Raw genomic sequence first — 25,388 nt, forward strand, 5'->3', positions numbered from 1 at the left:
GTGCTTCCAATCTGATTTGAGGAAACATTTGATACTGTACAATTCAAAGCAAACTTTCTCAGTAAGTTTTGAAAATCATAAATTATCAAAGGTTTAAAATCTTAACGAAATTCTGTATGCATCTAGATCAAAAATTGCCCACACCATGCTCGCTTGTGGTGGATTATTTTACTGGTAGATAAAGGTAGCAAACCAATCAAACCCATCTATTGAAAATAGAACCCGTCTCCCTTTTAACATCGATTTCAAATACTATTTTATCTTGTTTATGGATATTTTGATGTTTACAACAGAGAAGTGATCAGCTACACTTTATCGGGTCTTCAGATATTACAAACACTGGCGTCATCTTTGAAGTAAGCTTTGAAAAGGATCATGGAGATTTCAAACTGATGTTTGAGATCGCATCCAAACTATAGAGCACTCTTCTAGTGTTTTTTTCAATAAGCTTATAAACCACAAACGCACCACAAACGCCATTGCTTCGCTCTTAGAATAGTATAATAGAAAATATTTACTAACGAGGCAACCAGATCGTATCCCATACCAGGAAATGTCGGGAAGAATAAACCAGTAAACCGTTGAAGAATCCCGCACAGAATGCAATGACAACCTTTATTCAAGCATAACAAGCGAATACTAGTGAGAAGAAACTAGGGAAGAAGGAAAGAAAGCAGCTTTGGACCGCAATCGATGGAATCTTACTGTTGAATGTCCAATGTTACACAGTGATAAATGGCAATTTATATAAATAAACCTAATTTATCTTAACAAACACTATCTACAAAAATATTTCTCTAAAATGTGGCTAAATACCATTTCATTTCATTATCCCATAACAAGACCAGAAAATGACCTTGTAGTATCTGCCAATGAAGTGAACTAATGATGAAGAACGTAGTAAAAAGTACTTGAATTATTCCCCGTAATAATTATGCCATGCGTTGGTTCGATTCATATATAAATATGAAGAGTAAAAAGATGAAACGGGAAAGTATATAGGTTGTATTTGCATGTGTATGTAATTTGAAGATGCTCTGTATATGATGGTAGACACAACAACAGTATCGCTGAAACTCACCACCTATACAGTTGAGATACTCTACAGATAAAGGAATGCTATTAAAGCAGTATATTACGCAGACAACGCCCGCCATAACTAAAGCAGTTTTTGCATCATATCCATTACGTAGCCCAGGAGAGTCATTGCAAAAGCTAGAACTGTAGAATTTGCGGTCTATAATCTCAATAATGGCACAATACATCAAACATTACCGCTAATGCAAAGCAATGGACGCGTCAGACAATTCCAATAGAATTCTATTGATTCCGTGTGATCAGACGGATTCTATATAGGTTTATACAGTGGTTAAGCTTCATTAGGTTTACTATATGGGGTTTCTAAATGTTTGCATAATGACGACCTGTGGTAAAGAACCAGAAAAATTGTCTTGAAATTTTTATGACAGATAATATAGATATTAAAGAATATATACCTTCTACTTTTTCTTGGGTAACGTAGATTTGACGATGAATGGCTACTCATGATTCCCATGACGAAAGGAATTCCAGATTAAGTGTAAGGGTTTAAATTAAATTATGCAATTTTAGTCCATTTTGTTTCAATACCTTTTCTTAACAAAAATGTTTAGATATATTAATCAGTTCAGATTGTGAATTGTCCGGTTTTGTACACGCTATGTATCAGAATAAATTTTGTGACCGATAGGTCAAGACTTAAAATTCTTTACTGTCGATTATCATGGGCGTCTAGGGTTCTTTAGAATATGAACTCATAAACTAATTATTTATTTTCTTGCTATAAGTGATAATACCTCTTTAAGGTTGTTCCTTAGTCCATCTGAATGAGAACCCAGTGGGAGACTGACTGGCGAACCTATTTAAATTGTTTGATTATGAAATAATCTATCGTGGATCACTGAAGAAGGATTAGTATAGCTTGGTTATAAATACGCTAATTGTCAAAAAAATTGTAGTTTTGCGAAGCGTTGCAAAGGTATGTGCTTGTTATAACGTCTGTCTGGCTGTAAGCAAAAGGTACGTTTTTGTATATCTGTATATTTGTGAAATGATGTTATATTTAACATCAAACAACGTGTGTATATGTTATAGACATCTCTAGTTATTGAAGGGTGTAGATAGTAATGTAAGTATAAAAAGTTAACAGTTGTCTTCATGTGTTAGAAAATACAACGGTTCAATTATCACGGCAGTCAACATAATTTTTTCCACCGCCTTCACTCTTGGCAGTATCCTGGAAGTAATTTCCATTGCCACAGGCAGTGGTTGATTGTTTTTTTGGGCATCAGTTCCATCAGACTTGCTTACAAAGTTGCTTTAACATCTGCATTTATAATTGTAGTTCAAAAAACACAATTCAGTATATTGTTAGACAATACAAGATAACATGTCTTGAATAAATTGCCGATGTAGTTTCAGCAAAACTGGGATGTAAGTTATTGACTAATGTCCATATTATCCCCTTTTAAATTGTTTTTTTTTGTCCTAATGCTGCTTTGGTTTAAGGTTGTGAAAGTGATAAAAGTGCGCGAATACGTCCCTTTCTTCGTCGACGAATTAGCTTCTATCTAAAATTTAGATAAGGGAATTTAACAGTAAGGATCTGAAAACATTGTTGGTGGGGATCGGGGGGATTGGGGGAAGGGGGGGGGGGGGGCGGTGTCTTGGATTAAATCTCATTCGTTTTATTCTTTGTTCATCAGCATTATCAGAAAGGCCCAAAGAAAATATATTTGTTAATGATAATATAAATGTATCAACCGTCGGTTTGATAAGTAATCAAGTTATATGGAATATGCGCGTGTGTGTGGTTAATGGAAATGTGTTCGACGAATACATGTATTTAAGTGATTTAAGTGCTTTTAAATAAGATTTCAACAGAATTACACGTACATGTACTTGCATGCACTATAGATGCACAGACAGAGCTATTAATGTTGCGCTGTTGGAAAGAGACCAACTCAACAAGCAATAATTGACTGATAATGATACAGGATAAATTTTACACGCAAGCTGTTACCAGCCAATATTGTTCCTCTCCGCGACTCTTTTAAGTGTACGAGCGTATTTTCAAAAGAAAATTTGTTTTCAAAATCGGGATAGCAAACTACAAGTTCTCGGATGTACAAGTGTGGGGTGGAATGATATAGGCAACAGAGAGAGAAAGAGAGAGAGAGAGGGGCGTCACTACCTTGAGATTTACCTAATTTCATGAAACGTATACGTACCAAGATCTATAAATTTTGATTTTGTAATGTATTATAGTACCTGATGACCAGACAGTGCAGTATGAAACGGCTGGATGCTAAACACGTAGAGATATTCGACCACAATAATTGCTAGATATTCTTCATTATTATTACTGGTGTTCTAAATTATTTAAAACCTTTACCACCAATTAGCTACGATATAGGTCGTCAATCACTTAAAGCTATTACCAATATCCATAATTAATCAGCTATTTATAAATCGAAAGGGTTATATACAGAATGATCTTGACTGTCGTATTTTTGGACCAGCATCTGAGCCTCAAGCGCTACTCATCCTGTTGTTCTTCTTGGGGGCAACTCGCTTCGTAAAGAACAACCCTAAGGCTCCAACAGTACGATCGACATGAAACTTGCCATGTTTGTTCCTTGGACAATTGCGCATCGATTGATATGACATCACAATTTTAAGATGACTGAAATGATCTCATACTCGGTTCCTGGTCCATATAGTACGCTCCCACTTGTTTTTAAAATGGCTTTCATCGTACAGATCATACTTGTGGTTTCGATGCTAGGCTTGTAGATGATAGGGAATAGGTTCGCTTGTCCAGCCTCGTCAATTTTCTCTGAACGAACATTAACCTTTATCTCTCTCTTGCGAAATTTGTTGAGAACAAAATTGGCTCAGAGATAGAATATGTTTTTCAATTGTGTAGTGATTGACAAATTTGTTTTGACATTCCAAAGTTTACATCAACTATTTTAAGATATGAATTCCAAAAAGTAACTGTATGAAGAACATTCACAAAATTTTCATCATTGGTAAGCTAATTTCCATCTGTCCTGTCTTCGCATTTGTTATCATACCATATTCCAAATTTCAAGTTCGATTTCCGGTAGAAAATGTAAGTCAAGATGGTGTCCCGTTATTAACGTACCTAATACGTTGAAATTGAAGTTGTTTCAATGATCTTTAGGGCAAAGGTTATCTCACATATCCCAGATTTTAACAAAACGTGACATGTGCTTACAGATACGGTTAGCAAATGAGTGCCGGGTCTGCGTCCCGAATGCCAGCTATATGTCACCCATTTATCGAAAATCCAAGACCTATCCAAATTATATATACAACACAAACCATTTATTAACTATGCCAAATGAGAAGTGGTATTATCTAGTAAGCGTATGTATACCGTGTATGTTCCGTGTACGACACCCGTTACTAATTACCGATAAATGGAGTGAGGGTATGGATTGCAGAAGCTGAAGCTCCATTTTAATGATAGGTCAAATGTTTTGCAAGTAAAATCTTGATGTTCGTAGAATTTGACGTCGGTCATTTTCAGGATAAAGCTATTTACACAAACATTACTTCTAGTAATGACGACGCACATAAATTAAAAAATTCTGAAAGATTTCCACTGTAGGCGAAAATCAAGCACTTAAACACAAGGATTTAGTTGAATGACCAATAACCTAAAGTTCTTTGAACTTCATAGCCCAAGGAAACATATGGTCGGTATATATTATCTTATCATAGGTAAACGTCCACGGGAGAAGTTCTATATACATGTGTAACTAGTGACTAACTTCCATAGGGATGGGAACGAGGGATGGGTTTCTACCTGTTCGTTTATATTACTATACTATATATATATAAAGTAGTAATGATGATTTCATTTCATATTGGAGGGCTTTCATGTGTGCTTAATATAACGTGGCTGTCAGTAATCTCCATAAAGAAATGTTAGACCTTTTTCGCCAGTTCGTGATCTCTAACCATCGCCACGTTTTGTAACAAAGATCGAGAAAAATGTGTCTGGGTATCCACATTTTCGTCAAACCTCGCTTCTCTAATAACCCCATTCAATAGTTTATTTCTGGAAAAAAAGGCGATGCGACTCCAGATACAACTATCGCCAAACTGTAAAATTATTAGTAAAAGTTTGTCTGGTTGTATTTGGATATTAACATATTAGTGTTGCACATATGCACCTATGAAATACTGTAATCTTGTTTTGGGATTATTTGGATATAGGTGTCGTTTTCATTCGGGCAACAAAGGAATTTTAAAGCATTATGTTATTGGTATCATACGCCGACTGGATCTATATCTTGTTCTTGAATACCATTGTTAAGATTCTATACTTCTTTACAATACGAAATGTCAAAAACTTCTGAGATTTGTTTAGGCTGTCTTCCTTTTTGTTTTTTAAATAACTTGGCACACATTATCATACGAATATAACTTATTGTTATCACCGAGAGATTCTTTAAAATGTATTTGTCATTTAAAAAAACGAAAATTCCAAATTATAAGATTTCTATTTCATCTGCAATGTCGTTCTTATCATCCGTACATTCACTATTGCGTGTTGACTTGTACTTTCTTGCGATTTGGGCATATGCGGTAATACCGACGGGTGTGCGTGGGGGGGGGGGGTGTATTTTTGTTTTGTTTTCTTTAAAACTAATTACCGACGCCCGTCTGTTTACCCCCCCCCCCCCCAAAAAAAACCCACACCAAAGGACAAAAGGTTGTCTCATTTGTATAAATACATACATTTTTTACCTGAATTTTAGGCGAAATGTTGCTGGATTAGGTAAATGAAAGAGCCGTTATTTTGTTGATATAACCAATAAAAAATGTATTACTTGGATTGGCACCAACAATGTGAAAGACGAAACATGCACTTGTTTGGCACGCACGGGGCAGAGCTCGATTCTAAAGACTATTCTGTAATACTGTTATCAGTAGACAAGTGGTAAATACAAGTGGGACAATAACCGCGAGTGGCATCATTTTTTGCTAACACCTGTTACAAAAGCCATTTTTCATCAACAAAATAACTTCGTCTGGCTAATGATAGGCTATTAATCACCGAATATTTAGCAAATAAACTTGGCGTTCTCCGATTAAGTTCATTTCGTATAATGTGTGGCTCAGCGATATGTATGAATGAGCCCCCACTTTGTAATCTTACAGTCAGTAGGAAGAATTCCGGCAGTTGGTCGACTGGTCCCTGAGTCAATATCTTCATGCTTTCCTGTTCAATCTAAAAATCCTTTCAAACGTTTATTTCTCATTCATCGATAAATAAGAAATTGTAGTGTAAGTGTCACGTACATATAAATGTTCAGAATGACCTAATTATAAGACAGAACCAAGGCCGTCTTATGGCAATTGCATATAGAGAGGCAGGGGCGTGGTGACCGTTGGGGAACAAGATTCCGAGTGTGCATAAAAACCCAATATTTACATTGGCGTCGAGAAATTAAGGGTTTTATCGAACATGCTAGATTGATTCGAATTGTAGCATATCTGGGTTACGGTATATGTTTGAAATTGGTTGAGCATATGATTATAAAGTAATGAAGATCAGAAACTTACCCCCCCCCCCCCACTTCTCTTAGACTCTGCGGATAGGCCAACGAATATAACATACCATTCGTATTTTAGGTCTATTTTAAAAATAAAATCTCCAATATGATGGCCTACATTCAGGTCTGGTAAAATAAAGCAGAAATGTATTTTCAATCAGGTCCGACAATTCGATAGAAACAACAAAACAAGTAGAACAAGTTTCATCTCAGAAGCCTGGGTTATGTGACATTATGTTCTTCATAAAGAATGTCCTTAAAGCGCACAAATCAATTTTGATTTGAAACTGTATTTTAAAGAAATAAAGCCTAATTGTTCATGCCACTTAAAACAGAATTTAACGCAGGAATGATGAATCGGTGAAAGCATCCACAGACCAATGAAGTGGTAGTGTAATCTTGTTATAGTCTAGTAATATGTTTCTGTGATAATCATATTTCATATTAAATGTTGTAAATTTTAATGTACAATAAACCCTTCTAGTTATCGGAACATAAATTGCTAAGGTACTTCACAGATGGCAACAACACCTGCCCACTTCATTAAGGTTTACTGGTCCGAATACCGTGCATAAAGAGCCGACTTTATATGCGAAAACCATCCATGGATACAACGACGTGCAACGAAAAAGGCGACACACCCCATGAAGTAAATCGCTTTTTAAAAAATGGCGTCATGTGTTTTTTTTTTAAAAAAAAAAACAAAAAAAACGCGGTGCCGTTTTACCCCCGCTCTCATATTCCCCTTTCCCTGATAGCACGACACCGTAAAAAAGCGCTGCAAAAATATTCAAGTGTCTGAACATAGATTTCATTAGTCTATGAAACAAGCGTTGATATGTATTATATCTTAATTATATCAACACCTCACCATGATCTCAGAATCTCACGACAGGCAACTGTTTAATGAATGGAGACATGTTGCCCATTCAACAATACTACACCAGTTTGATTCTATCGGGTTTTATGGTACCATAGAGTATATTATATTGCCGACAGTCTTGACACCAAGTCGTGATATAACATGTCATTACTAACAGACGTAACTATACATCTGACATAAGCTACCGTGAAGTTACCAGAAATTTACAATCCTCGGTATTACAGTGTTTCATTCTAAACACACACACACACACACCTTATTTCCGAGTTGACAACACGTATGTAATTTTTTATCAGTGCGAATTGGCTAAATGTGCCCAAAGGCCCAGAATAACCTCGCTTGATTTCACACGGTGTCTACTAATTTTATAACGAATATATTCTGGAACATTGTAGGCGGTTGCAGCTGTTAATATTTAACATACTAAAATTATCAGATACATGTACATCTGTTCACATGAATAAACGGTTTAACCATTGATCATAAGTATCGTACTTGTATCGTCTATCTTTTCGATATTATTGTTGTTAAGACACACTATGCCTTTCTCGACCAATTCTCTTTTTTTAAAAGAACAAACGCTGCCTCGTTTGAGTTAATGCTTGACCTCAGATTAGAAAACCATTGGTATCTAAACTACAGGTTGTAGAAACAGTCAGTGGTAAAGTAAAGCTCTTATCGCCACGTATTAACAGCGTCACTATGGTTTTGTATCAATGAAGCGTGTCTGCCCCCACACCTCACTAACTTGACGAGAACAGGGGAATCGGTATATCAAAAACCAAAAGGTCGCCGAGGTCAATCAAATGCCATCAATCTTCATCTATCAAACAGGGAGAAGTAATAAACACGTGTCCTTCTTAAGCCACCAACACAATTTAAATAGAAGTCACACATAAATGTATATGTCTTTTAGTATGTCAATGAGATCAATGAAACATAAATCAATCAGAATATAATGCTATTGTCGTCATTTGAGAACATGAACAAGGGGGAGACGATTGGCGAACCACAAATTAAACGCGGAAAAGTAAACGTCTAAAAGTGATTTAACATATCCATCTTTTTTTCTGTGAAAGTCAATCGGTTTAAGACCGGAGGCGGTGATCATTACTGAGACTATAGATATGTACCTTTTTAAAACAAGCGTTAACAAGTAATTATGACTGGACAAGCCCAGAAAGTAATCAGGGAAAAGTCGGGGGACAAAACTATAAAAGTTCCAAAATATAGATAAATTCCCTATAAACTTTTCTTTTTTTTCCCCTCACAAACGTTGATTTGTGGAAGAAAATGTTTTCATTCGTGGCGACACAAGAACCACGTTTAAAGAATAATATTTACATTTCGGGACGAAGTACACATCTAACTCTTACTAGACCCTGATTACTTTCGATCCAATCATTTTGACGTAAGCTATTAACGCATGTCTTATAGGCAATGCAGAGAAGCGCCGTTTGACTTTCCAGGAAAAAATATTACTCTCCCGAAAATTCTTGGCATCGACCGACTAAAAGTGCTATGATCCACAGCCTTATAGTCCCATACGTAATTAAAAGAATTGTAGTGTCAAAATATGAAGAAGAAAAAACAACTTCAAATAATGTAAATCACTTATTATTATACAAGGCGGAGCATTGGGTAACCCCCAGGTTTCTCATCAGGAGGCGGCCTTGGTAAATTGAGAATTTTAATTATCACATACTTTAAACAAACAAAAGAACAGAAAAAACCCACTCCGAAGTGAAGGGGTGTATTTGGTTTTAACTTCAACCGTATTCGATTGCGTCTTCGGTATTTTTAGACCTTCAAATTTAGTAGCAGAGTTCTAGGAATTCCTGATTTTATCAACATGTTGAAACTTGTTGTTCTCGTGACCATTATTGCAAGTGGCTTTATTTGGGATTCCCATAACATAATTTACTGTTGCGAAATATTCAGAACTTCGGAAACGTCCATATCCACTTCCATATATAAATATATATATATATACAGCTTACTCAACACAGTTATTGGCCACACACATTACAAAGTTTCTTTCAGAAAACAGTTCAATATATATTTCTTTTAGAAAAAGATAAAGTGTTTTCATGTACCTTAAACATACATTATGCAAGGGCTAAATCTGCTTATTGCAGGTCTTTCTATAGGCCTGAAATGTTATCTAAATTATTAATTAGACATTAATTAACCTATCCAGACCATAATCAACTCTAGATGGCATCGCTAGCCTGCGATCTTAAGTGGATTGTGAGCCGATTTACTGCATAACTTTCCTTCTCGATTAAACGATTAAGTGGATAATCGAGACTATGCTGTTTATCGTACTGATTTTTGTAATGATGACCGAGGCTAGGCAGAAATTTCATTCGCTTAGTTCTCGGTTCATAGTGAATTAATTTGAATGAAATTTTCAGCAAATTGACTTTACGTTATCTAGTTTTTAATTATTATAGTGAGAACTGCCAACTCGTTATCGAATCTCCCATTATGTATCTTTAAGTACATGTATCGTAATTGTTTTGAATTTTAAAAATTGTTTTCTTAAACATTCCGCCCCACAGATAATTTAACTTTTTGACATTTTCAAAGACACGAAGTATCTTAAGGTTTTATAAACCACACTTTTATTTTTGTCACAGATATCAGTCTGAAAATATCAGCTTAGTGAAAGTAATAAACAAATTCTTTTATTTCAAATTTTTGTGGGAAATAAATGTTTACTAATAACTGGTTCACAATTGTGTGATACTAATAAATAAATTTTGTTTTCTATGTAGGTACACATAAGTAATCTATCTGAGAAACCAAAATAGATTTACATTGACTTATCATCATAATTAATCATGTTCTATGTCATCTACTGTGTACTATACTGCCACCATTGACAATGTATAACACATATAGGTACATTATTATGTCATTTGTCTTGAAAAAATATTACTTATGAAAGGAACCACCTAGCGAAACTGATGAAACGTACTAACAGAAAAAGGTCTGGATGTTACGATGATAGCTAAAACATCCCACGCAATTCAACTAACATCGTCTGCTCTTTTCTATAGTATAAGCTTAGTCGCGATCGCTTACGTGATTTTTAGACAACGTCATTTCGTGTAATAGGGGCGGTAAGGTTGTGGATATCTCAGACGCTCGCCTAAGTTCTGAGCATTCCGGTGCAATGTATCGATTTTCTACAAATGGTAACTGTTACTACTAATACTATTTTATATCTGTTACAGACACACCGGGTTTCAATGTCTGGTTTCCTTTTGGTTGGCCAGCTCGAACCTGCTGACTCCCCTACAGTTGAGATCTCACCTGTTTCAGTTCAGAAGGATTAAGCAGACTAGTCAGATATTCATCGTCTGTTGAGTAATGTGTTGGAGGGTGTTAAACAAGGATTAATGCCTATGGAAGAATGTTTTATGCAAGGAAAAGACTCCAGTTTTCGCAGTTTAAACGGGAATGGGACCAGCTAGATACGGCTTCATTGTTTATAGTGTAATCTTTCTTATTGGATGTTTCTTACAGGGTAAGTAAAAATAATTTATATCAATAGCTTACACAGGTAGCATTTTAAACATTACCTGAGAGACACTTGTTCAAAGATTCCGGCGACAATCGATTTACAGTCGACCTAATTTTATGTTTATTTACATATTATTGTTTTTATACTTGACACTTCGTTTTTATTTTATTGTATTGATCTTTTTATTTTACACTCGCAAAATCTGCAAATAACAACCTTGAAAAGAATTACGATTTTTCGGGAATTTTCAGGATTCATTTTTTTGACACAGTAATATTGCTTACACAATTACATGTATATGCAAAATTGGCACTGTTCACTGTTTTATTGATAACACGCTGTTGATTTTTTTATATTTCCAATTTATTTTGCTAATACAATATTAATACAATACTGTAAGCTGGCGACGGAATGGGGTCTGCTATGTTGGAATGATTCAGTTATATATTTGGCACTGACGTAATCTAACAGACACCGTTATCCTGTCGAATTACGGCGCATTCGCGGCATTCCCATGCTTGAAAAGAACAATGCTTTAAAATTTTAAACCATTTATAGCCAGGAAGGGTTTGTCAATATACAGTGCTAAGAGCTAGAGGCAACGCAATTAAATAAATTACTAATATATTCGCACAGAAAATACGAGCACGTGGTGTTTCCGTATTCTGAATGTAGTAATGTACTTATTCGGTTGACGTGACTCCCTTTTATTTGCGGTTAGGGTTAGGTATGGGGTTTTAGATGTAAGTCAGCAATAATTGTCCAATTTTGGAGCACAATCTTTTCCCCACAAAAAGGCAAGCTCATAGTTTTGCATTTAACTGATCCTTTTTCTATATTGGCATTATTGGTGCACCATTAGTCTTATTTACTTCAAATGAATAAAATAGATTTGTAGTACATCACGTTACCGTTACAGATTCAGTGCTAGCACAGAATGCACACGTGCATTTATACACAATTTAAATTTACTTTTACTATAATGCATAGATCAAGATGCCTTATTTGAAATATTTCCTATTCACTTGGTAGTCTTGTTGGTCGATAAGGACTCATTATGTAGGACAAATAATTCTAATACAACAGAATCGATAACATTTGTTCTACCTGAATGCAGTTGCACAATTCCTATATTGCTGATTAAATTACAGCTTACAATTGATTTTCATTTGTAAAGAATATAATGAATAAATTAGAGGGTGTAGGCCTACATGTATATGTGCTTTGCAGTGAAATCATTGTAGTTTCATCATCTACAGTCAAACTGGATGGTTTAAGTATAAGTAGATGCATTTATTGACTGAGAGTTATTAAAGTAAAGGGCTTGGGCTCTGTGTCCTAAAAGAACAGTAAGAGTAGATTATTCTGTATTTAGTACCAATCATTGCCAAGAAAGTTTTTCATTAGAATGTTTAAAGCAAGTTATAATTGAAAATGAAAAACACCAAAAAGTGACATTTTACTTTATGATTAAAAGATAATATCATTTAAACTAGTTTTGAAGAATCTCTGTGAAAGTCATATATTATAATTTTGTCAGTATCTAATGTTTCATTGACATTGATGGAGATGACCCGATGACTGATCGGTCAGTCTGGGTCATAAAGACATTGAAGGTTCCATGGTTTTCTTTCCTGAATATCTCCAGTGGATAGAGGAACAAAACGTAGATTTTTCAAGCATAATCGATGTGATAGTGGATCTATCTGTTTGTCTATGGCATGAAAACTGAAATCCACCCAACCATGTACACATTGCTATGCAAGTCAAAGAATTCTTTAGGTTGAAACTCAATGACTGATAGGTAGAAATGCATCCATAGATCAGTCGGCTAAAAAAAAATTATAAATTTTTATTTTGGAATCTGTTGAGAAAGATTGGTTAAAGGACATCATCTCAGCAGCAGTAAGAGTTGTATAATCAAAAAAATTATTTATAAATTTTTATTTTGGAATCTGTTGAGAAAGATTCTCAGCAGTAGGAAGAGTTGTATAATCAATTGTACAGTAAGATTAATATAATCATACAAGATTTATTACATGCTGTAAAAATGAGAGAGACTGTAGATCTGAAGAAAACTAGGCTGGTGTTGGCAATCTGTAGATGTGAATGGTTTATCTGTGATATTGTGTGGAGTGATAAATAAAGATAAATTGATGTAGGATTAGATTGGTAGTGACAGTGAGACTAAACACAAATCTAGGTTTTCACGTTAATGCTATTTGTTCCTGGTTTTATGTTTATACATATAAAAATCACTTGTTTTGTTTCTTTAATCTCTTACACAATACACACTGATTATCTACACTACAATATATTATATTGTACTGTAGGTAATCAGTGTGTATTGTCTAAGAGATTAGGGAGGATTGAATTACTCTATACAATAGATACAGACAGGAGATGCAGGGGATATAAAATTAATCCCAAGGATAATCATAAAGAAAAACCTTGATCTAGATTTCTTTATGCTGAAAAATAAATTTAGTCTTGAATTATATTGAGGTCAATTTAATTGGAAATTGTTTTGAAATTGAAAGTTAAAAGTACAGGTAAAGCAAGTGGCCAGTATTCCAATTTGCCTTAAGTGTAAATCCAATCCTAGTAACATATGCAAACGGGGACCCTAGTGGCTGCTCCTCTGATCTTCCAATCTTTTGTATAGAGCTAGGGGAGTTTGCCCCAGCACTTTCATATTACATGTGTTATGCTTGTTTAAATGTCCTCACTTTATTTTCAAACCTAACCCTATTAACATACAGACTCTGGCATAAGTGGTTACACGCCCCCCCTCCCCCCCCCCCCCCACAAGCAATCTTTCTTACAAGGGAAACCCGCCCTAGCAACGCTTTCATCCTCACTTTATTTGTGACCCCTGTCTTTTACAACCCTCCCTCCTAATTTAATGCATTTGCTGGATTGATATTATGGGTATATATAACATCAGTAGTGTGCTTCTTGTTAGTATTTGTGAGGCTCTTCATTGAGAATATTATATCGCTATTTGCCAGACTAATGGTACTTATTATTGTAACTAGATTACAAAGGTTTTCTTATTGGATTTTCTGCCAGTTTATAATAATGATAGGGACAAAAATTTTCCATCTACAGGCCATCAGTTTAGAAAGGCTATTGTCACTTATTTTTCTTCATCTTTCAGATATTATATTATCTTCGAGATAATATTTTTCTTATTTTGGGGTGTCTGGAGAGTTTTACAAAGATTCTAACTAATTAATCGTTTATAGATACTGTAGCTCTGTCTTATAAGTAGTCTGATATTGATTGAGTTTAAATCTATATGTCTGGTCTACTGTGTTGGATCCAAGTTTACAACATATATATCAACGTCTACTCCTAATGATTTTACTTTTAAATGACTGCCCGTTAATAGTAGATTATTCTCTCAGCTTCCAGCCTACCTGTAATAACCACTCATAGTGTTTTATCTTGGACATGATCAATAAAATTTCTATTCTTTCAACATTATTCTGAACTTAATTTCTTATTTTGCGTGTGTACAGGCAAAAGTTCTCGAGTCCATAACAATTCATTTTAAGCATAAACATTCTGACAAATAAAATTAAAATATAGTTTGTGTGAGAATAATATAAATTAAGTTTTAGGGTCGATTTGAGGAATAATGTACTTTTTATATGCCCACATGAAAATGTAATACACGTCCATCCTTCGTCCACTATTTCTTATGAACACTCTACATTTATCATCTGATCTTCTAAAAAATTGACATGTTTTGTTTATAAAAGTGAGACGAAGACGCCATTTTATTTTAATCAATTTCTGTTAATTATTTCATGAGTTACCTCCCTTGTTTCACATGGTAGAATCTTGTGAGTGCCCTGAGATTTGTATGCATTATTTAAAGTAATGAAACAAAGAAGCTTCTTCGATAATATTAGCTATCAAGTAGGGTGACCCACCATAAATAAATATCTCCAAATATCTCGACAATTACGCCACAATATTTATATATATACCAAGCCTCAAATCAGTTTCACACAATCATAGTCACTAAATAAACGATCATGTTGTACTTAATAAGCTATGACCATGTCCATAAATCATCTATAAATAATAGACTGAAAACTGGTTCCAAGTGTCGTCCATAACATCCAGACACTTTTGAGTAAAAGATAGGTTACGTGCCCTTGTTTTAAAATTAGTCTCGCTTAACCAGTCTATCGACCATTCTATGTCTGATTGACAGGTCGGGATAATCAAGACTACTTTTTTACGAAAAATTTCATTCAAATTACTTTATTCTGAGCAAAGTTATCACTGTTTGTAGTTTTGACAAGATGTGTGCATTGATTGTTTATTATTGTGATCACGGTTCTGGTTATTCGAGACTTAGCCTTGCTTCTCCATTTTTAAATTAAATCATTAAACAGCTGAACTATTCTGATCTACTTAAAATCGAAGCCATCCGATGCCATAGAGAGTTGATTATGGTCTTGTCATGTTAATACATGTCTCAATAATAATTTACATAACATTTAAGGCCTAAAGAAAGACCTGCAATAGGCAAATTTAGCCCTTGAATAATGCATCGTTAAATACATGTATAGTATTAGAAACACAACAGTGGTATGTCTTTCTACCATTTCAGTAAAAGTGATGAAATTCTAATGTAGATAGTCTTAATCTAAAACAGGGGTAGAAATATTTTATCTACCTAACATTCTAGTAAAACTATTTATTATATTAAAGAGGTGTTAACAGAATGTGTGTAACTGTCTTCACCTACTGAAAGCTTACACAATCAGCTAATATTACCTGGGAATTTGTGGACAGATTTAGGTGTAAATTCTCACTTTAAAGCGTTTTAAGATTGTGGGTTTCTTTTTCCATTACAAACTAGTATCATGATAGGTTTAACCATGTATCTATAATTCCTAGGGGTGGGGGAGTTGATCAGACGTAACAATAATTAGAGAGAACTTTTCCTTTGGGATGGGGGGGGGGGGGTGACATTTCCATGCACTGGTAGAAAGTGCTCACGAAACCCTAAAATATATCTTGCATTCTATAAGTTCACCTTATACTATGTAAGTTTGATGTTATACATGTACCAGTAGTGATGGTAAGTTAGTGAAAACAACACAAACGGTGCAATGGCACAACTTTGACTTCTACTTGTATGTGCTAAATGTTTTTCTGAATCGAACATCATATCTTGTTATTAGTGTTCATTTTACTATGAACAAACAACTTTGCAGTAAATAAACCACACTTTTCTTTAGTTGAAGTGTATTTCCCCTGCTCAAAACACATGATGAAGACATTACTGTGCAAATCAACCAGACAAACTACAAATAAACTACCATCCTATAAAACTACCATACTTTATTTTTTTACCTTTAATATGACCAGATTTCCTCCAAATAAACCAGATTTCCTCCAAATAAACCAGATTTAAGTTCTTTCCAAACAAACAGGATGAAATACTTTGCACAAAACAACCCTGCTGACAGACTTTGTTTAATTAATACAAACAAACATATTTTATTCTATGCAGAAGGGAGGAAAGATCGAAAGAAATGACCAATGCTAGTAGAAAACAGTGATTTGAAAATAGTAATTCCATCCAAGTAATTCACTCCCTGGGCTACTTACATGATCTTAATATAATGTGTAAAAGCTCATAACCTGCTATATCAAAGACTTACATTAATACTGAGAGTGCAAAAGTCCATTTGAAAAATAGATCATTTATTTTCATGAATGGGGCACACCAATAGATGACATTCTTTGTACACATATTTTTTGTCATTCAGTTGGGAAATAGTATTACTCATTCATAATCTACATATTATATTGTGGTGAAATATATAAATGCTTATTAACAAATAAAATGGTATCAATTAACCCTGTGCTGAATGAATTATTTACAACATTTATTATGTAATATGTATTACATAAACAGAATACGATCATTATTATAATATTAGAGTTTTCCTACAAAAATGTATGTCAAACTGAATTAAATAGTGTGTAGTTTAAAGATACATTATGTAAGATTTAGATAAAGAACTCAACATTCTTGTTATAATAGCTCAAAAATAGATAATGTAAAATGAAAATGTTGAAAATTTCATTCAAATTATTTCATTCTTAGTTAAATTATCATTGTTTGTAGTTTTGACAAGATGTTTGCATAGTGGTAACCAGGGTACTGGTATATTCGAGACTTAGCCTCGCTTTCCCATTTTTAAATTAAATTTTTAAATGGTGAACCGTTCTAATCTAGTTAAAATCTCCAGTATCCGATGCCATCGAAAGTTGATTATGGTCTTGTTTTGTTAATAAATGTCAAAGTAATAGTTTAAATTATGGTTTAGTCATATGTAGATCTACATCAAATCAAAGTGCATACATGATGTCTCCAGCTTGTATTGGTGTATCTACTGTATATCTACCTCACCCATCTGTATGTCTGAATGGAGATTCTGTTTTCGACCCTTTTCTTCTAAAAACTGAAGTCGTTGACACTTGAGTCATTCCATATATAACACAAAAATGAGGTAACATTTTACAAAAATTTTATTTTGAAACCCATAGGAAAAACCCTTTCCTTTTCTTTTGATAACTGAAGTAAGAAACCATTCCTAGTATAACACAATTAAATATAGCACCTTACAGAAAAATTACATAAAGTATGTCATTTTTCTGGATAACCTGCTTTGGGGTCAGACAGGTATTGGAGTAGCTGTTATTTAGGGATCCTTTATGCTCCCATCAACTTCATTTACAGTACATCATGACCAAAATGATAGTCATGTACATGTATTAAGAAATATGTTTTTCTCCAATACTTTAGTAATCATGAGCCACACTTCCCTTTATTCATTTTTTCGTCAGACTGGCAATGCTGATGCCACAGACATGTTAATAGTCTCAAGTAAGGTTGGGGATATTATGAAAGGGTTAAGTAGAATTAAAAACACCTTTACTTGCCAGATAAGTGAATCCAATTGCTTTCCTTATTATTTTTGATTTTCATTCCAAAAAGTTCTATAGAGTTTAGGTAGCACCAGAAAACAGTAGCAATCGGAAATGATATATGATGAAAAAAGATTAAGGTGACGACAAACACCCCTCACTTCAAAAGAAGAGATACAAAAACTAATCCCAGTAATCAGTATGCTTATCATCTAGACATACTGTTCTGTAGACAAGACCTACACCTTCTAGGTTCACCAAGTTAAGTATATAGAGGGTACATAGAAATCTTGTTAAATTGCCTTCCATGCTTCCTTATCACCTTGGTTTTTTTTCCCTATCAGACTATCAAACTTTAGTGGTAACATCACCTTATCGGTCAGATAAAGTTTTTAGACCTACTCCAATGATATTTAGGGTTTTTTTGTTTTCTCTTTATTATTTCTGTACCTTATCTGTCTACATTAAACATGTAGGAACTACATCTGTGTTGATTTACTTGGTATATAAATCATTATTTCACTTACACCCACTCTAATTTTTTTTAATATAAACTACAGATAATGGTCAATTTACTATTTTTATATACAAGACCATACCAAAAAATAATCAAAAGATGTATCATGGTTTTCACTTGTTTTGTGGTTCAGGGTCATAGGAGCTATGAGGGGCATTGAACAGCCTACATTTCAGTTCTTTAAATGACATCTAGAAGTATGGTTAACTATTCATAACAGAACACAAGGTACATGTATATATGGATATAACTACTTCTCTGTTATTTAATAACAAGGTTTTGTAGCACATGCAGGTCACGTTTTCAAGTTAATGAAAACTTAACCAGGATGTGTTATGAAACATCGATATTAATTAACGGAGAAATAGATATACCTATATACATGTACCTTGTGTTGTGTTTTATTACAAATACCCTACATTTATTTTTGTCGATTGATTTGGTTTTTTTTGTACATGGTATTTTTTTGTTAGTAAAGATGAAAGATATATGTAGAGTTTGTTCCTTCTTCTAATCAGGTATTCCCTCGTTTAATGCATTGCATGAATAATAAATCTAGTTATCAAACTCTATCATTGCCAGGATAATTGTAAAACTGCCTCACGTAACGCTGTAATTGCAACCCCTATTATTTAAAAGAAACCAGAAATGACTATTTCTCCTAGAGAATTGATTCACAGCATGACACCATAAGAATGATCAACTTTTCATAAATGCATTTGAATTGTGAGTGGTGCATTCCTATTTTATTCTGATCAACAGAATTTTCTCACAAATGAGATTGTTGAAATTAAGTTGGCAAGTCATCATACAGTGATACATCATAATCAGTATTATCAAAAGGCTATACACCATGGCTCAGGGAGCAAGACGTTGGCTCGCTAACCTGGAGGTCCTGTGTTCGATCCCTGCGTTGGCCGAGAAAGTTCATCAAGATTTTCTGGTGTGGTTCCACCTTGTCAGTCATGCAAGACAGAAGGTCTGGCAAGAGATAATGTATAGTCATTTGGATGGGATGAAAAAACGAGATCCCCTGTACACATTGGTGTGCACGTAAAAGATCCCTTGAAGTTGGAATTCGATATAAGAGTAGGTCAGTGCTGCTGTCCGGGCAAAATTTCCCTCATAGCACACTGTATGCCCGTCTTCATTAGAGCAGAAAAGGAGGACATTAAATTTTGAATGGACAGCACCATTTCTGCCTACTCTTCATCAATTTCCAAGTATACACGGGACCTCCGTCCTGCACCATTAAAACGCCTGGTTAGTCACCCGGCACCTTACTCACTGTGCCGCGGTGGCTCCCTCAAAAATATACCTTGACTCAATCAGCACTGTGTCATCAAACTGTGCTGAAAATTGTTCATATTAAATTTTTGCCTCTCTTTGCAATGTTTGCATTAATCTGAGATGATCTCAATACTGGTGTGATTGTGAATTATGATTAAGCAATAGGAACATAATAAACCAAAACAAATTTAATGCGCTTCATGGAAGGAGACTCCATAACCAGCATAATTCATAGCAGCAACATCAAAGGTGCAAATCATAGTACTTTAAAAAATATTTGTGTCTAACTCTCAGCTCCCCCGTTTTGGGAGGTCCTTAGACACAAGAAGCTGTCTGTCATGTGTTGTCTGTTAACCTTTTATATTTTCACCTTCTTCCCCTAAACTGCCTGATGGGGCTTAAACCAAATACAACAGGTGTGTTGTTTGGGTGGTGCTTATTCAGATCTGTTCAAATGTAGTTTAAGGGGTGGGTAAACAGTGGAAGATTAATAATCAGAAACAACACCTTACTACAAATAGTATGTACATGTATAGCTATCGTTAACGAGCTGATAATGCAAGTAACCAGTACTTCATGAAAATGCCCTGATCATGATTAGTGGTTTTGTTATGTACAAAGTACCATGATATAGAAAGCACCACAATCATTACAGTTTGTCTTACATTACAACATTGAATTTAACAAGTGACAGGGTATCTTGTTGAGTACTGTGATTTGTTGTTTTATTATTTGATTGACAATGACAGGACAAATGAGATCAGTTAGTCTATAACATGTTTTGATGGATATCATTGTTTTATCAACTGTGTAGTACCAGGTACTTCACCCATAAACAACATTTATAGTCTCTTTGGTTAAAAGTAAAAGATGAATGTCTTTGACACCGACAGTTCATACTAATTAAAACCTACAATACTTACAAAAACCTGTTTATATACACCCACATTTACAACTTTTCTTGTAAACCCTTAAAAAATAACATATCATATATGAAATTTTCTTATGTACCTATTTTTTAAATTAGACTATTTTCCTATTTACAGTTTTACTTTTATGGAAATTTTAAATAAATGGTGGGATTTTTGATTTAGGCGAGCCCCCCCCCTCCCCCCCACAATCCAGTTCTAGTAAGTGGCCAGACGTGTTTATATGACCGGAAACAAAAAATTAGGACCAAGTATCGTATATGTAGAAGTTTAGATAAATTTTTAAGTAGGCCTATCAAGATGAGATCAGAATACCCCTAAATTTGAAATACATCACATTTGTAATCAAAAATTGATAAATGTAAAATATGTTTACCATGCTTATGTCAATGACATCATATCTCGCAAGACCCAAGTGCTGGAATGTAAATCAATGCATTATGTTACAAAAAAATACATTTGAAAATGCATTTGTGGGGTAAAAGTAGTGCAAACTAATGTATTTAATGCTTTTATTAAAAGAGTTATCTAACCAATATATTTTATATGCTCTTCTCAAGCACTTAGGTTAAGTAAGATATGTGAAGTACATTAGAAATGTTGATCAAGTATACATAGAGTCATCCGAAAAGATTTTTACTTGCCATAGTTTATAATTTATTATGATTCAAACAAAAGATAGCCAACATATAGATGAACCCACATATTGATAAACCAGCATATATATTTTCACCGCCTTAGAAATGTTTTTAGCTGGATATTTCAACACCTCATAGGCAACATGTTAGAAAATTTTCATTGCATCTTACTTTTTTGCTATCAAATTCAACGTTATAGAGTAAATAGTTAATAATAACATATCTAAAAACCGTTTTATTTATGAAATAATTTGACATTAAACAGATAAACTTGTGATAATATTAGATCTTTTTTTTTCTTTTCTACAGTTGAAAGAAAATTTCTCACACTTTGCCATTTTTCTTATGTTTTTTTTGTTAGATTACAGTAAATATTCTGCATTAATAGGCATATTAGGATATGATTTTGTATTTTAATGATCTATCCCTATTGATTTAAACATATTTTATTAGACCAATACAGAGATTACAGCCAGTACAAAAATGATTGGGACAAAAGTTACCATGGCTTAACAATGCCCTCTCCACTACTACTATCCATACCATTTGATACTTATATTAAGAAAATAAGGTAAATGTATGGTCTAAGTGAGACTTGTATATAGTTTCATTATATCAAAACCTTTACTAAGTTCAATAATAAGCACTTTCTGTTCAGGTTAAGCAGTTTGATTGGTCAAGACTTAGGACACGATAACCTTTATTCTAATTGAGAGTAGTGAAACTTGCTGTATAGTTTCATTACATCAATACCCAGAGTATTTTCTTGTAAAGTACACGGTAGAGACTTCAATTTAATTGGTTGAGACTTTGGTACACAATAAACATCTTTTGAATTGGGGTAGAATGCTCAAACTTCAATTCTAATTGGGTGAGAGTGATGAAACTCTTGAGTCTAGTTTTTTTACATCAGTACCATGACTCGGATGGATCAAGAGCATTTTCTGGTGAAGTTTGATTGCTGAATGCTTTACAAAAAGATTAATGTCATTTATAAGACCCCAGGTGAACCCAGCAAAGGTTACAGATTTATAATTTTATGCCCTAATCAAAATCTAACTACCAGTAGTACATAAAGGAATGGTAAATGCTTTTGGTTCTGATAGATATATTCAGTGACTATACCATTTACTGGTTTTCTTGTTAGTTCTACTCAAATGGGTGCAATAAATGTCGACTATCCTATTAACAGGAAGTAGATCTATGTGATTATACAGTCTGATATATAAACCATTCACAAAAATAAAATAAGAAACAACTGAGATGTGTAAAAGGATTAGAAATAAAGCGATATGAATGAGATTTTATGGCATATTAAGTGACATGATGGGTCCTTCTGTTCCAATCAAGGTATATTTTATTGGTCGTGTAATAAGATAGTCAAAGTTCCATTGCTTACAACTTTGCATTTATCTTGACATTTGGGTTTTATTTTGACATTTTTAATTATGATCAACCAACTCTTTGCCCTCAATGGTAGCCTAAATAAGTTGCTCTTCAGGGCATTTTCATTCTGTTCATTTCATACCTTGTGTGCTTACTTTATTATACTCCCACATTTTAATGTGGATGTATTATGCCCTCTCCCCTGTCCATAAAACTTACAATATATGTTTATATCCCAAGGGTTTCGTTTTGGCACATATCAGACCATAACATTTTCTTTTATTCATGCTATCTGATGATTATTATTATTTAGGTGAATGACCGCAAGTTATGCTTCAAAATGTAAGATAGCACTGTTATTTCAGACATGAGCGTAATACTACAGTAAAATATGATGATTTTCTAATAATGTAATAGAATACATGTGTGTAGGGTAATAAAAGTTAATGGCTGACACAAGTAGTTTCCTGTTCACATTTCATAAGGTATATTTTTAGCTGGGGACAAAACTGTAAGTTTATGTATGGATGTATGTAAAAGAATGTAAAACATAAGATAATGGTGATGATATTGTGCTCAACATCTGGCGACTCTCTTCGGTTCATAAGTAAAGCAAACATATTTATTTTTTTCTGTGAAAATCGAGATGGACAATGGTACAAACAAGTTCAACAGATGGTGCTAACTCAAATACATGTACTAACTAGCCAGACAGAATAGATATTTGGTGTCATAAATATAACCTGAAAAAATAATTAATGAGTGTTTCTTATTCATTTTGAAATAATATAGTTCCTTTTGTTTTCAAATTCGCTCCCTATAAATAAACCTCTTTTGTATTGTTTAATTGAGTTAACATTCAAGATACTCTTTGTGTGTCATATCTTTTGTGGAATGACAGGGTTATCTAATTGTAGAAGGGATATATATATAGCTTAAACAAAGAAATATGTGTATTTTATCAACCAGTGTATATTTATTTAAAGGTGTCTCGAGACTTCAGATTCAGATCTATACAATATTAATTAAAAACAAAAATTGAAGAATGTTCATTTTGTTAATTGATTATTTTTTGAAAAAAAAACAAAAAAACAACCCAAAACAAAGGAATTCCTACAATGTAATGCTAGCTACTAACTTTGGCATTTAGAGATATTTCAACAAAAGAAGTTTATAGGGGAAATAACAGTATCTGCACTAAGAAGAATGTGCAAAAGGATATGGTTACATAAATGAAGTTGTGATTACAAAATAAAATATTCTGGAGTTTTTGTTTGGTGAGAAGACGCTCTGGCGAATCTTTCTCAGGATTGTTAATGAAAATGCTTATTATATTAGCACTTATGTTAATGGCATTACTCCTTATGTTCCTAGTGAGTTTTTCATTGAGTCCATGTCTGTAATTAAAATATAACTTTTGTATTTATTTTCAGGGTTTAGCTTAAACGTGGAGCCACGTGATGTTATTAACCTCATCGAGACTCTCAATACATCAGATGGGAGTACATATAAATTTACCTCAGGACCTAATAACAATACACTGGCTATTGAATTGGATGGTAAGTATTAGAATATATTACTACGCATTATATAAATTAAATCAGGACCTGGGTTCATAAAACATAATCCAACTTGACTCAGAATTTACCTGATTTTGCTCTTTAACTTCTGTCTAACACATTGAAATGGTGTAGATCTGTCTTTCCATAACACTTTTTGAGACACAATAACTCTGCTTCTAATTGAGCTAAAATGCCTAAACTTGGTTTAATTGTTCATTGGGGAAAGCCTTGATGAGCATATTTGCTTAGGTTAAGCAGAGATTAGCATTTGCATTGGTCAAGATTTTGGCTTGTTGGATTTATTATGTCAGTTTGAAAGTACAATAGAGTTTCATTTCCGAAAATTAATGACTGAAATTTTCAATAATTCGTTCAGATATCTCCATTAGTTTTTCAAAAGCTGAAATTTCATGCCTGTCAAATTGCCACGTGGCATATCACAATAACAGCTTACTGGACCTATTATGAATAATCAGCAAGCTAGTTTTGCTTTTTTACCGGATTTTCAAAATTATCGTTACATGTGCTAATTACTCGGATTATGAACCACATGGCCGATTCTCACTAAGGTATTATCCAGCCTCGTGGGTTTTCTCCGGGTCCTCCGGTTCCCTCCCACTGCTAAAGACCCCTACGCGCAAGCGAATTATTGAAAAAAATTAATCCATGTGCTAGTCCCGAAATGACCTAGTTTGTGTCGAGTGGACGTTGAACCCCATTTCTCTCTCTCTCTCACTAAGGTATTACTGTTGTTGTAGCGGACAGTAAGTTGATTGACTTTTTAATTAACAAGTAATAATTAACCTGTTGTAATTTAGTCGAAAGTAGAAGGATTTATGATACCATAGTAGCTGGTCATTGTTTTACCAATCGGCTGGATTAAACATCAATCGGCTAAATCCGACAAAAAAAACAGCCGATTAAGAATAGACCTGTCAAATCAAATTTGTGACTTGTGTTAGAAGTGCACCAGTTATAGGCTTCAAAATGTTTTTTTTCCTATGCGACTGTTTGAAGCATGGAACATCAAAAAATGATCCTAACATGCAAATTTAC

The 25,388-nt window shown here is 33.9% G+C and overlaps 1 protein-coding gene across 2 annotated transcripts in view; it reads left to right on the plus strand.

Moving 5' to 3' along the window:
* The first annotated feature begins 10,651 nt into the window (after nt 1–10,651).
* LOC126810834 (protein kinase C-binding protein NELL1) overlaps nt 10,652–25,388 on the plus strand; it is a 68,732-nt gene continuing 53,995 nt past the window's right edge. For both annotated transcript variants that reach the window (XM_050536135.2, XM_050536136.2), the window contains exons 1-2: nt 10,652–11,050; nt 24,204–24,329. In XM_050536135.2, the coding sequence (XP_050392092.1) occupies nt 10,984–11,050; nt 24,204–24,329 (193 nt within the window). In that variant the 5' untranslated portion in view covers nt 10,652–10,983. The remainder of the gene's footprint in view (nt 11,051–24,203; nt 24,330–25,388) is intronic.

Source organism: Patella vulgata, chromosome 2 (genome assembly GCF_932274485.2).
Source record: "Patella vulgata chromosome 2, xgPatVulg1.2, whole genome shotgun sequence".
In the NCBI taxonomy this organism is placed as follows: domain Eukaryota; kingdom Metazoa; phylum Mollusca; class Gastropoda; family Patellidae; genus Patella; species Patella vulgata.